This window comes from Maylandia zebra, linkage group LG11 (genome assembly GCF_041146795.1).
Source record: "Maylandia zebra isolate NMK-2024a linkage group LG11, Mzebra_GT3a, whole genome shotgun sequence".
Classification (NCBI taxonomy): domain Eukaryota; kingdom Metazoa; phylum Chordata; class Actinopteri; order Cichliformes; family Cichlidae; genus Maylandia; species Maylandia zebra.
In genome coordinates this window covers 17,225,810-17,240,725 of record NC_135177.1, presented here as the reverse complement: position 1 = coordinate 17,240,725, position 14,916 = coordinate 17,225,810, and the positions used below count along the sequence as shown (strand labels likewise).

General features: G+C 42.0%; 1 protein-coding gene across 22 annotated transcripts in view; it reads right to left on the bottom strand.

Moving 5' to 3' along the window:
• Positions 1-14,916, bottom strand: part of rims2a (regulating synaptic membrane exocytosis 2a) — a 168,236-nt gene that overhangs the window by 72,954 nt on the left and 80,366 nt on the right. For 15 of the 22 annotated variants that reach the window (XM_076889863.1, XM_076889867.1, XM_076889868.1 and 12 more), the window contains exons 9-15: positions 8,100-8,311; positions 6,704-6,823; positions 5,160-5,259; positions 4,910-5,033; positions 2,706-2,752; positions 2,309-2,421; positions 1,298-1,345 (exon numbers count right to left, since the gene is read on the bottom strand). In XM_076889863.1, the coding sequence (XP_076745978.1) occupies positions 1,298-1,345; positions 2,309-2,421; positions 2,706-2,752; positions 4,910-5,033; positions 5,160-5,259; positions 6,704-6,823; positions 8,100-8,311 (764 nt within the window). Of the gene's footprint in view, positions 1-1,297; positions 1,346-2,308; positions 2,422-2,705; positions 2,753-4,909; positions 5,034-5,159; positions 5,260-6,703; positions 6,824-8,099; positions 8,312-8,545; positions 8,614-14,916 lie in introns of all 22 variants that reach the window. The other 7 variants (XM_076889879.1, XM_076889878.1, XM_076889882.1 and 4 more) reach the window with 3 other exon arrangements.

Sequence of the window (14,916 nt, the reverse complement as noted above, 5' to 3'; positions counted from 1 at the left end):
TGGATAGGGGTCTGCACTGTTTAAGAGGACTCGCCGTTCATGCAGCAATGCAGGAAAGAGCATTCAAGACAAGTCGAAACAGACAGCAGGGGGCTCATGGGAAAAACAAATTGTACCAAGTAATCTCTAGCCCACCAAAATGCCACATACTGCAAAATATGAATTCAAATGTAGAGTAAGATTCACCATAAAAACTAGCAACAATAAGTAAAACACCTAAATATATACTACTGAGTCTGATGTACAGTGTGTCCAATACAGCCAACTAACAAGTAAGCAGTTTACTGAAACATGCTGGCTTTAACAACATTAATGTAGACACACACATAAACCTGAACGATTCATATGTTTGATCTGGAAAACACACAGTGCACCCTTTCCTCTGCATGCTCTGTTACACACACCAACAATATTACCGACACATAGGATATGATGCTTAGATCTCGCTTAAGCAAAACAACACAACAGTGAAATAAATATCTAAGGTTTAACACAGGAATATTAACCCTCAGGCTATCTAAATCAATAATGACCATAAAACAGAAACCACAGAAAAGACAGAGTGATATTAAAGCAGGCAGCTTGTAGCAAAGAGAAGCCTTCCAGGCTTCGCTCTGTTTGGAGTTATTATTTGGGAGGTACAATTTGCTTATTCGTTAAATCTGGTATCTGTAATGGGGGAAATGCAGTTTTGGCTTTGGCTTTCCAAAGAGGATGGTGAACTCAGTATCTTTTCACTGCAACATGAAACCACACAGCCATCAGCTCAGATCTGCTAATTAGCATCACTTCAACTCGCACATGGGGGAGCCCTTCTGTGTATGCGTGCAGGGTTAGAGTTATCGAGGCCTGGGTTCACGTCACACTGAAGCAGGAGAAAAAAGAAAAAACAGAGATCTTTGTCCTAGAAAGATTGACAGAGACACCGACCAGCATTGCCATAGACACAATACTAAACTACTGTTTCAATTAGGTCAATCACTGAAGTCAGTCCAAAGACATCAGGCAATGCAAGAGCGTCTCTTAAAATAAGCTCCGATTAGTCGAGCATGCACTACTTGGGGATAATGATGTGTATGGGTTACAATGAGCTATAAGAACTCTAATCATAAGAATGATACCAAGAAATCAAATCAAGGAAAATGACACAATGCACTGCACTAAGAGGGAAACTCAAAGCTGCCATTTCCCCAGGAATGCATTTTCCAAAGTATGGAAACAGAAAAAAAGGCCAGTCAACAGTCAATGAGCAAAAAAAACCAAACAGAGTTTGTGCCCTTCACACAGGGCCCATTACCTGGACCCTAGGGGCAAAAGGCGGTGTTCTTCTACTAAGGCTTTGGCTCTGGATAAGCATAAATTAAACAGCAAAAGAAAAAAAAGAAAGAAAAGAAAATGCAATAAACCAAAACCACAAAACACAACAACTCACAATACACCCAAAACACAACAACAGAAATTTGTCATTTAGATGAAAGAATTAAGCCAGCAGGTTTTGTATTTTTTAAATTTCTGCTTTCTCAAAGATTACTCATCCCTGAGCTGCTCTGCCCTGTTCTGCATAGGTCCTCGGAGAAAATTATCAGCGGCTCACAATTAGATCTTTTTGTCTTTTAGACCTTTTTCTCCTCCGCCTCAAAGCTTGCGTCACAGTGACGTTAAACACGATTGTTATCCACAGACGATGCTTGATACAGACAGCTCCTTACTGTGTAGAATTACTCATCAAGGTCTTGCAAGGTTTATCCAGTGAGCTGAACTGTTTTAGTGATTAGTCCACTGCGAACTTCAAGGTCGGCCCTCTCGTGAAAATCCAGAACTTTAAGCAGCGAGTGGATGAAAAGGCTGCGCTATACAGTGTAGGATATGTTTTAGTGGTGACCAAATACTCTATGAGGCTCTCATAAATATTGAAAGAGCAGGAAAAGCACATTCTTGAATCCTAAATTTAAGATTTGATTTATCTCATTTTAATGCAGCCTTTTTACCAAATTTACCCCAGGAGGGTTTTTATACTGGATAATGAACAACACACAACGTAATCTGATCTACAGTCCTGTGCTGGCTTGGTGATGGGCCAGCTGAACAGGCTGAGTGAGTTTGCTGAGTCTGACAACGTTTAACAAGGGTTTGAATTAAGATTTAAACTTAAAAAAAAGAAAATAATTGGTTGCATAATGAATCTGCAATGGGAAAATTATACTTACTAGCTCATCTATGATCTCAAAAGCAATTAAATCCTCTCTAACAATCCAATCCTCTTCCCGGCTTTTACATGTAGCCCATATGTGGAGCTGAGCTCACTTACTGAGAGCTGTCCTGACAGGTACTGGGGGGCGTCCCTCAGCATGCTGGGACTCATAGGAGAAGTGACAGAGATGGAAGGACGGTCCATCTTCTGAGACTCGAAAGAACTCGAACCTGGCAGGGCACAGACGACACAGTCAGATAATCCACCCATCTGTTTGCTGTTTGTAGTTTTTGCGCCGCACAGGGAGAAAACTGGAGATTGTAGCAAGAACATACAAAGAAAGGAAACGCAAAAAGAGCACAAAAATCTTGCCATGTGGGGGAAGATAAAAAGGCAGGGTGACAAACGCAATCTGCACCAAACAGACATTTCCTTCACTTGGTGTTTCTGGGATGATTAATAGGATCAAACGGCACACTGTCAAACCCACGGAAAAAATGTTGACAGAACTCACTTGATTCCAGTTGTGAGTGTGTGCTGTCTGGTATCCTTGGAATATCTCTGAAAAAAAAGCAAAAAAGAAAGTGAAAGAGTGTGAGAAGCAGGAGAGAAGGAGGGGGATGGAGCGGATCAATTTAAGCTAATACCAAATGCACTGCGCTTTAATGACCGTAAGCACCACATTAGTCTTCATTCACCCAACGGCCCCCTCAATGGCACAAAGCAGGTCAGACCTAGGAATCGACAAAGCAAAGGTGCCTCTGTCTTTCAAAAGCAATCGGAGTGTAGAGGATAAACAATGTGACGGGCTTTCAAGTTTTTTGCCGGCCGGCATTCTTTGGTGCCTTATGAGGCCAGAAATGGCAGAGCCGGAGCCAGAGGGAGGGAGGAACAGATGCTGAATAAACAGCTCGGCACAGCTCCTTCGCAAACACATTCTGAGCTATGTTCCCTTCAGATTCAGTCTCCACATTCCAAAAATATGAAGCTATTCTGAGTCACAGAGGCAGCTATGTGGCACAAACCTACAGATCTTGGCACTGTAATAGTTTTACAGCGAAATCAAATCAAATAGGTAAGAGATGTTGGTACAATCTAAAGTGTGATTCTTTGAAATACTGACTAATGCTAAAGTCCAGATTTATGCATGGTTTGGACCAACGTGAGAGTGAAGCAGGGACAAGTCTTTTATTGTTGTAGCTGGTATTTTGCATTTAGGAGTTTAGGAAGACAAAATACTGAAAGTATTTAAATGAAACTATATGAGTCACTAAGATTAGAGTAACAACATATCCTACAGAGTCCTGTAAATTCTGCATTGGTCAAAGCGGGAGAATGAATGCTCATACAAGTAGGTTTGTTTATACACTTAATATAGATTTAATATAACCTAAACTTTATGCTTTACATTTCACACAGATTTTCCCATAATAATAACTGCAGAGAGTACTGCAAAGTCTGTTTGTGCGTCCTCAGCCACACATACAGAGCTCTCCAACATCACTCCAAATATTTTTCATATCACGTCTGTTTCATAAAATACTGAAATGTCTGTCAAAATCCATCTATAAATGTGAATTGTGTGTCTCAGAGCTGTCTGTGTGTCCCATTCTATCCTTTGTTTTTAAAGAAATACTTGAAGCATGCATTTCCACACACAGCACAACAGGAGCAGAAGTTATACTCTGCTTCTCATCTGACTGGCTGTTAGACACAGATTCCAGGTATATGCAGTGGAGGTATGTGTAATAAAGCAGCCCCTCTCTAGATGAATCCCACTCTTGATCTGAGATGTCAGGATTCATCTAGAGCAGGGACGTCAAACTCATTTTACATCGTGAGCCACATACAGCCCAGTTTGAGCTTAAGCGGGCCAGACCAGTAAAAACTCCCCTTCTGTCAGCGTGAAGAAGTTTAGCCACACATGGAAATGTTTAGACATCTTAATAGAAGAAAAAAGAACTTCAACAGTAAATCTTCATTTTTCCACATGATAAAGAAATGTTGCTGAAGGAAATTGATTTTTTTTAAACTTTGGACCCACTATAAAACACAGAAACTTGTACTGGAGATAGGGAAAGGTTCAGGATATTTTTTGTTTATTTATTACTTGGTACCTTTTGGTGTAGTGTGAATGACCATGACCATTGAAGCACAGAATCTATTCCTTCCTTCACGTTTACCAAGGCCATCCAGTGGGCTGGAAGGGAGTCTTTGGCCCCCAGGCCATATGTTTGACACCCCTGAACCAGATAATTGCTTCTCCCATCACTGAGACCTCACCCTGTTCTGAGTACCGGTATGTATCAAAAAAAGTTTTTTTCTTATAGTGCCTCTCCTTGGTCTGAATTATCGTCCTGCACCATATTTAGTTTTATCATTAAACACACAATTCCTTTTCTGGGGGTCACAAACTATCCCAGCATATAGTGGGAAAAAGGTCGATGCCCTTGACAGATCCTAGTCCTGGCTTCGCTTAATTAAAAATTACATTTTCAAATCACAATTTTAACACATCTAGTGAACTCGTCTGCTTCAGTATGCTTATTGTGTTGTATGGAAAAGTAACACAATTGCAGCGCAAATTCTCACCCATGCCTAACACCTTGGTTAGTGTGAGCGAGAGCATCCTGTTGCTTATTAACACCAAAATCACCAAAGTTGTGTTGTGAAGAACAATGTGTGTCTGCATGTGTGACACTGGTTGCGAGATCTTACCCTATAGGCCGCGAGACCACCAGCTCCACCTGCGGCTCCGGCTTGGATTCTAGTATGATATTGTAAACTTCTTTAAATGTGGCTCCTTGTAAAAGCTTCCCGTTCCACTCCAGCACCTGATCTCCTGCAAAAACACCAGAGATGCTCAGCATCACGTGGAAGATCTTAATCCTTTCTGCTCACACTGTCGTCACAGCTGAATTTTGCCAGTTTAATTTCTTCATAAATGTGTGCATGTGTTTTTCAATACCTGGTCTGAGGTGTCCAACAGTGTCTGCTAGACTTCCTTTCCTCACTTTAGTGATGAAAGCACAAAGTCTACCAGATTCTGTCATCTTGCCTCCCACCACCTGTAGAAACAGAGAGGTGACTGCGCTGGTACTAAAATGCATTTGTGAAACAAAAGTCGAGCTATGTCATAATAACTGTAGATTTAATGCAGCGCATTAGCATGCAAGCCCTGCAGCTCATAGAAAAACATGGACTTATTTTCTCAAAGCATTCTGTTGATGTTATGGCTTCAGTTTTTGCCTGTGAGGTTTGAAACCACAAGAAATACACTGGAAGGGAGAAGGTCAGTGTTAAAAGTCTAAATCTTTTCAGAAACTGTCCAGGACTGTGCTTTGTTCCCCGTGGAAAAACTCCGGTGCTGTACCGTGGTTCTGTAACAGTGCAAGGCCGTGGGCTAGAGCTGTACTGTACAGTCCTGAGCTGCTGTACTCCACTCTCCTCGGCTTACACTGGCATCATACAAATAAAAATCCCCTCTTAATGGCAGCTGAATGCCAACATACAAAGGAGCTTAGGGAAGTCTGCTAAATGAAATGGCTTTATGTAACAGGCAGGAGATAGAGAGAGGGAGGCTTGCAGATGAAGAGAGCATAAGAGAGAGAAAGAGATGGGCAGTGAGGGCGAGGCTGGCAACCTGACTGATGGACTGACTGGCTGGATTGTGGAGCTGGGTGGCTGCTGCTGAGCGGACAGAAATGCACAGAAGCACTGAGCAGACACAAACATGCCATTTCAGGAGGCTCATTTAATCAGTAATGATTTTTTTCCCCATCTTGCCGCTCTCGCTTCTTTCTCCAGCGGCTGCTGCCATGCTCCTGTGGACATTCGGCCGCTCTCTTATTTTTTTAAGGGTACGCACCACCGACAGAATTACACAACAGTGAAGGATAAAACAAAACTACTATCTATATAAAAATAAGTATATGCTTTTTGAATAGATGGAGACACTGAAAGGGAAACTGACTTAGCAATCAATAAAGAATTTGATCAATAAGAAGCAGGCAGCACTAAAACTATGAGAAAAAGACACACAGAGAGCAAAGAATGTAAATTTACATTAGAACGTGATGGTACTGTATAATGCACAAACAGGGAATAACTGCAGGGACAATACTGGGAGGTTCTGCTCCGACTTGTTTCCTCCGAGCAGCTGAATTCTGTTCACTGAAGTAGCTCAGTATGAATGAGTTCAGAAGATTAGAGAGCCCAGTATCAAACAACACTTATTAATATTCATCAGGAATATAATGGCTATTAATAGTGACTCGTACTACTGTATGATGTAACAACAGAAAGCTGTGAAGAAACCTAAAAAAAAAAGGCACAAAATTTTTAACCTTCCACCTAAATGCCACATCTAACACTGATCCTTTTGACTGAACCCTACTGGGTAAAATGTTAAAGTCACTGTGCTAAATATGCATATTTTAACAGGATATTCTAATGGCAGTTCAACATGAGTGTGTGCAGTGCAAATGACGCCCACACAGGCTGCAAGCTCACCTTCAGACCGAGCAGAGCACCTGAGTCTCGAGGCACACTTCCATCTTTCATGCGCTTGTTGAGCAAAATGCGCCCTATTAGGCGATCCCCATCTTTGGACGGCTGCCACGTCACTGGGTGCTACAAGGTCAGAGCAACAACACACCTTTTGTTTAACAAGTCATCCATTTTAGTTCGATCACTTCAGACCAAAGCAGACAACAAAACAGTGAAAGGAGGGTGTGAAGGGAGCACTTTATTTGTTCACTTGGGGGAAGAATGTTCACACAAACTTGGATAGCTCAGTAATTTAAACTCCAGGTGATGCAGTTTTATCTGTTAGGCCAAAAGCGTTCAAAGGAAAATCTGAAATTTCTCCAAGTAACACACAGCTCATTTACTGTCTCACAGAGTTTGTGTGAACCTGCTGGTGTGAGGGTGGAGTTAAGCTTCATGCAGCGCCCCATGCAGAGTAAAGCAAGCAGCCTCAACACTCCTCCTAAAACCAGCTCTTCAAACGGGAGCAGGAAGACCAGAGTGTGACTCTGGTGCTTTGCTACACACAAACACACGGCCACCATCAAGTGGAGTAGTGAGGGGAAAAGCAGATAGTGAAAAAAAAAAGAGGGAGGGGGGTAGACGTGATACAGATGAAGTAGATCCTAGGGTGCCACATTAGAGATCAAAAAGGATGAAAAACAGACAGCACAGAATAAAGCTATGAGACACAGGGTGATATCACAGATGCAGCAGTGGAAGGGAAAAAAGAAAAACAAATGTTTTTTTGGTGCAAAACTAATCCAATCTTCCCTGTTTGTGTGTGTGTTTGTGTCTTTTTTTTCTATAGAAGTGAGTGGAAAATTGGGCAGAGGGGACAGGATCTGTCTGGACTGGGTGCTGTGGGGTAGGGCAGCAGAGTGAGAGGGGACGGGCCTGAGTAAGGGTGTTCCTACTACACTAAACAGGACCGCTGCAGAGCAAGAACACAACATACGGAGGAAAAAAAACGAGCATGCAACTAGGAGAGACCCACATTCCTGAGTGCCATGACAAACAGAGAGGTTGTGTGTCAATGCCCAAGTCTTTTACAGCTACTGTAAAGAGGTGTAGTTTCTATTTGGGGAGCAATACAGCAAGTACAAGTAGCAAGCAAAGAGGGTGTCCCCAAATGACTTTTATTTTTAAGGCAACACCGAGGTGGAGCCAAAAGTAACCGAACCAAAAACAATAAATCAATTTTTTTTAAAAATCGCAAGAGAAATCAATTTATACAACGTTAAATAAAATCCATAAAACAGACATCTCACCTATTTACACTTGGTGACAGAGAGCAAACAAAGACTGGATGGGTAAGGTCATAAATAATAATCATAACAAAAAAAAAAGAAAAAAAAAGCAGGCTAGATTGTCTCAGTACCTTCTCACTATGGCTATGCTCCTCGTTTAGCGTAGTGCTACTGCACGTATCAACTCCCGAGTCTTTAACCTGCGGTTCACACCATGCCAAGTCCTCTTCAAATGAGTGTCCCCCAAAGCGCACCATTTTCTTTTGCCTCTCAGATAAGGTGTGTGTCGCCTCGGACATAAATGCCTGCTCAATAGTTTTTCTTTTTCCCCTTTGACTGTCCCCTACAGGTGTGGGATAAAAAACAGAAAGAAAAAACAGAAAAAACAACATGCAAAGGTGTAAATAAAACAAAGGAAACATGAAATGACAAAAAGACTCCGGGAGGACAGGGGACGGGGGAGAGAAGAGAGAGAGACAGAAAGAGAGGGAAGGAGAGAGAGAGTGAGAGAGAGAGGTGGGCTTAAGGGGGCGGGTGGTAGGGAGGGAGGGTCAACGCAGGGCTCCACATGTCTCACCAAAGACAGTGGGGAAGCCTCACTGCTATGCCATGACGCATGGTCCCACCAATGGCCATCCAAATCTCCTGTAAGGTGGGAGGGAGGGCATATACACACGAGAGAGGACATCGAGAGGGACAAGTGAGGACGCCACAAAGTACAGACATTAACGCGCGCACACACCCACACAGAGAACTCGAAATAAGACATCCAGTCATTCACATTCCAACACACACACACACACACGCAAACACACGAGTGCTCACATGCTCCCATAATTCAGCAAGAGAGATAACCGCTCCTAAAATCCCTGCAGAGAAGGAAAAGACGCAGATGGATTGAGTTTAGCACTGCACAGTTAAGAAAACTAAACAAGACGCAAGCCATGGCTGGAGTCAAAAGCACAATCTGAAGCTTCAAATCCTTTAAAGGTATTACATGTGTTCCAACAGCACATTAGGAACCTCTGATAAACAGACAAATAGACAAGGAGTGGGCGGGGCAAGGATAAACGGCCCATTTGAAATAAATAAATATGTTTAGTATGATTATAAAGAGAAAAGAGCCTCATTAAGATAACATATAGGCCACAGAGCGAAGTTTTGTTTTCTTTACAATACTTTGGCTAATAGGTAGTTCTGCATGATTCACAGTTCAAAATAATCCGGCTTTGTCCCCTCAGTTCATGAAACATATCACACAAGAATTTTTAGTTCCCATCCTCCTCCCTTTTAGTCAGCCTTCCTCAGATTAGCTGCCCCTCCTGAGCAGGTGAAGAAATAGACCTTTCTTCATTTCTTCAGATATAGTTAAGGCAAACTTTGCTTTCAATCAAAACACGTTCCACGTTACATTCCTCTGATTTTTTTCAGACCGCAATCTTCAGAAACATTCGGGCCAGATTCTGTTTTGTTGAAACAAAGTCAGCACACTGCTATCTTATTCTAAAGAAGCTGCATCTATAGTAGGGAGCAGGGCAGACCTCTAATGTGTTTAACTGGGGATTCAGATTGCAATGCCACACAACCTTAACTGACCTCGATCTAAAGTGCACCGGGGAGAGCTTTTAAAGATGAGGCTCTGATTACAACTTCTGCCGTAGCATCGACGGATACATGGCCTTGAGAAAGCCAGGCAAGTGGCTACGATCGCAGGATGAAGGATTCTGGGGCATTTCTCTACTCTTGTCGTGCCTTCAGGACAATAATCAGTTATAAAGGGAAGACTTCTAATAAGACAAATGTGAACCGATCAAAACTATCCATCTATCTCCAGAAGCAACTTTGTGATTCTGCAGGGTTTGTCCTGTTCTCCAGTGTGGATGTACAGAGCAGTGAGATGAGCACTTTCAATTTGATTAAGAAGCTTAACATTTAAAGCTAATTAAAAAGAGCAAAAAATATTGAATCCAAAGGTAGTGCTGAGATTCTCAGGGGAGAGCAGTGTGGAGGTGAAGACAGGCACAAGTTAAGAGTCAAATCCTGCTCTTCTCTGTCCAGGACTTCAGTCAGTAAGATCATTTTAGCATCCCATTACAATGCATAATTCATTTAAATGATATTCAGCTATGATGCCAATTCATTTTACAAAGGGGAAATAAAGTTGCTCTTATTAAAACATTTACCGAAGAATGGGCCATTTAAATAATACAGACACACAACGTGTTCTTGGCAGCAAACATGCTGTTGTAGACTTGTGTGTTTGCACAGATGTACAAAGTCAATAGCGGACCTCAGGGCTGCAGTCACAAGTGAGGTCATCTGAAAACACTCGACTTGTTTAACCCATGGGCCACATACATCACATTCGCCACACTTCACTTCCCCTGCACAGAGCTGTAGAACCTAATGGATCTATAGAGGACAGGCTTCCTTCAAGTATTATCTGGCTCAGGATTCAATCTCAGGGAAATCAGGGAACGCTGATGGAAAGGCATAAAAATAGACTGCATATGCTGCTAGATGTGGAGGCTGAGGAGGTGGTGGGAGGCTGGACTGGACAGGGGTAAAGAGAAAGAATTTTCAGCACAGGACAAAAAAGAACCTGCATGGAAGACGTTGTTTGCAGGGTCACTGTGAATACACATAGCCAGAAATGTCTTAAATAATCCCTCATTGCACTGGGGTAATATGGGGTTCAGTACTTTCTTAACAGATATGTACAGAATTATTTGGAGATTTTGAAATTTAATATTCCGATGGATCGGAAATAAAAAAGGTTTTCCCATTAAGACACACAAAGGATAAACAGCCTTCCATAACATTTGCTATCTCCAGTTGTTTATGCACTCATACAGGCTCTGCCTGACTCTGCTCAGATCAGCTGGCTGTTGTGTTTCCAAACATAGGTGGCCAACTGGAAAGTTGCAGAGTGCGCTCTGGTACTTATAACATCACTGAAGGTGTTTCTCCCTTTTTTTTTACTTTTTAAATTTTCATTTATTGGCATAAACGCCAATGCCACTTAGCAAATAACTACTATCGGCCGATAATACTGGCTCACTGATAAATCTCTCAGGCTCTAACCTTTAAAAGAAAATCTGCTTCTCGTAAAGAGACATGCCTGCAGAACTGTGGCTCTTAAACAGAAGGTCTGTTTCTGGCTTCAAATTAATTTTTAACTTCCTAGCTTTCTTTTTCAATATTTTTCAATATTAAAACACAATGTATCTTATGTCCTGTCTTATCCATATTTTATCTTGGTTGCAAATCAAGTTTCAAATAACAAAGTCAGTGTAGTGTCAGTATGTATAAGTAATCAATATTAGCCAAAATCTCAAGTGTCAAACTGCTGTAAACACTGATTTTTTTTTTTTTGTACTCTTGGTTCTATATGATATCAGTGGGAGAAGACTTTTTATTTATTATTCTTTTTGTGAATCAGAAGAAAATTCACTTAAAGGTGAAGGAACTTAAATGATTTGTTTCAGAAAGAGCACAATCTAGTCCAGTATATGACAAATAAGGATTAGTTTGGACTGTGAATCATACAAAGCTACACTGGAAGAGTCCAAGAAGAAATGATGAGAAGAAATAAGATCATAATATTCCCCCTTTAATATAGTAAAAAGAAAAAGATCTTCAATAACATTTTCCAACTTGCAATTTTGTTGTGACCAAGCTGCAAGGTCAGTTTAGGCCAAACAACACCCTTTGTATTACTATCCATCCATCATTCTAAAGAAGCACTGCAACTACTTAGTGTATGTAGTAATGTGCTGTGATAAACTATTATGGATGTCCCCAGATAGGCTTTGGCCTCCGTGGACCTCTCGCCAACAGCTGACAATAGTAATTACCTCCTTTGCCTTTCAGCTGCTCTTCTGTCAGCAGCGTAACACCAGAGCACACTTTGCTCTCCAATGAGAGTGTAGTGTGTTTGATGTGGAGCTATAGACTGAATGAATATAGACACTATGTGGCTCATCTCAAGCTTCCATCATTTACAGTTCAACCTCCACCTATGTGTGTTCTTCTTCCTGTGGCACGCCTCCATCTTCAGGCCCCTCCCCAGCCCACTCTTAATGTTTTAGAAAAAGAATTTGAGTGAGCACCGAGACACACCCAGCCTTCTCTCCTTACTTTCCCTGAAGCTTTATTAACAGCGGCATGCCACAAATGGGCACCATTCCCCCTTTAAGGCACTGTCTGATTTTTCAGCAAGCAGGAAACTCATCACGGCCATAAATTGTGAGTATCAGCAGTCTGCGCCCGGCCCTGCCGTTTCGCTCCGACTCCGAGGCCCCGCAAAGTGCTGATTCAGGTCGAAGGCAGCGCGCAGGCAGTGGCGGAGTTCACCACCAGCAGGCTCTCCATCACTTTGACGGCTCAATAAAAACCAGTGTAAACTATTAATTGGATCATTAATTATTGATGCTGTTTTTACTACAATTCAAGAGGTGAGAGCAGAAAAGAGGCAGGTCGAAACAATGTCTATGTTTAAACATAGCCACCATGCTACAAAGGTGAAACAGTATCATGTTAAGCTACTGGTAAGCTCAAAATATTAATCAGTATCTATTCTAATAAACTAACCCTAAACTAACCCTCTTTAATATGCCCAAAAACAATGCCTTTCAGGTAGAGAAAGGATGGATTAATAAGACAATCTTTCTCAGATCTAGCATGAGGCCAAACACTACAAACCCAGTAGGGTTACCGAGCTGCAAAACCTGATCCCAAAAGCCATTAATGAGGATGTAACTTAGGTTGTCACTACACAATGTCCACCTGTCTGCTGCAGTTAGCCAGCCATCCTCTCCTTTTCTGTGTGCTGGGCACTATTATGAGACTGCATGTCAGGGGAATCAATAAAGAGGAAAACACAGGGAGAGGACCATCGCAATAAATCAGTCTCCTACGTTCACAGACACAAGCCAGGCCCATTACAGCTGGCACACCCTTTCTCTTCCAGTCTAACTCGTCCCCTTCAACCCCCAGCCCCCCTCATCCTCCTTCTTTACAGATCCCTCCTCTCCCCCTTCTAGGTACCAGAAACTGGAGAGTGTGGGATGCTCGCTACTTAGCCTGCTGTTACACACCCATCTCGTTGTCCAGTCAAGCTGAATGCACAAACCCCCAAGATGCTGACGGGAACATATGGCAAAAAAAGTTGCTTTCCGCCCTCGTTTGTCTCACGTGCAATCGAAACCACTGCTCTTCGTATTGTTGGCAGATTTCTGATGCTATTTTTTTTTTCACTTTTCACTTTTTTCACTGTGGTAAATAATCAAAGTCCTTCTTTATGCTTTTTTTTTTTTTTTTAAACAAAGCAAGAAGGAATATTTCTTCTCTCGCTCCTTTTTTAGGAGCATTAAAAACACCTGCTTGATCTGACCCAGCTGAAAAATATTTGAGGGTCACATGTGCACATCGGGGGTGGCGTTAGCTTTGAATGCACTTTCTAATTATTGCATAATTAAACTTACTACGCAAACACGTACACACTGTTTTAAAATAAATGGTTCAGTACAATTTGCTGACCCATTTATCAGACTCCCTGCATGCACCGAATCACGGCAGCCTTAGTTATGTCATAGATGAAAATAATTAATGAAACTGCCAATTAAAACTAAATAAAGCTCCACATAATCAGCTGTCTGAGTATGTTCTGTACCTAGCATAGGAAGCTATACTTATCCAGGTCAACAGTTCAACTCTTCCCTATGTTTTTTTCTCCTACGCAGCGTGACCCGCGGAGGAGGCAGGCAGACAGACGCACACAGAAACAACAGAAACTCTGACCCTCTAAACAACCTGCCTTCTCCCTATTTTTGCTCCACGGCTACCTGTAAATCTGGAAACTCCCACATCAATAATGTAGCGCCGGGTGCTCAGCTGCTCGCCTTAGAGTGGAGAACAGTTACATAACAGAGCAGGCCAACCAAATTCCACTGCTCTCCTCTGCATTAAACATTTCATCTACCATTCAGCGACAAAGGCGAGCTGTGCCACTGTACTTTTGTCCTTTCTATAGTCTAACCCCTAACACTCCTCCTCCTCCCTCTTTCCTGGTTTTACATCCCAGGAAAAGTTAAAGAAAAAAGAAAAAAGATAAAAATCAATTCGCAATTACAACAACTGTCAACCAGGAGGAGCAGGGAGAAGCTGACGACTGCCTCTGATGTTGATTCTATGCAAAGTGGCATTTCTCTCAGTCAGTGTGTGCTTGCTTGGTGGGATGTTGTTTTTTTAATATATATATATACTTGAAGAAATGTGAGATGCAAACATATCAGTCACAGCAGACGGTAAGAAAACCACTTCAGTAAGGGATCCACATTATTATTTTAAAGTTTAAGCAGTCCTTGATTTAAGAAATAAGTAAATAAATAAAAACCAGCAGAGCTATTTTTCTTTTCTTTTTTTGCTAAACTGAACTCCTTCGCAATACCAGCAAGGTATTGTCAATGCTAACAGCGCAGATACAATTTGCTGCAGGAACACATTTCTATATTCTAAAGTCAGCTCCCTTTGTTTCGGTTTACAGCCACAACTCCCAAAACATCTCGCTTTCTCCTCCTGCCTGTCCATTATGTAACACTGTCCATTAAAGAACACTGTCAAACAGCTGTGGCAGGACCTGGCAAATAGTGCCGTAACAGCAGCGAAAGCAGAGAGCCTTAAGATCAGCGGTGCTACGTCAGTTTCCAACTCACAGCCGCACGCACACATAAACCACCCATCCACACTGAAGCATGTCTGGCTGGCCTGTGAGCCCACAGGCCTCCTCCTCGAAGGCACCAAGAGCTGTTAGAGGAGATTCATTAACGACAAACAGAAAACACCGCAGTTCTCCGCACAGAAATAGGGCTCATCATTTTCAGTTTTTATAGGCTTTTATTGCACGTGTGCAATGGCTGGGTTGTTTTCTTGTTTGAAGATGAATGA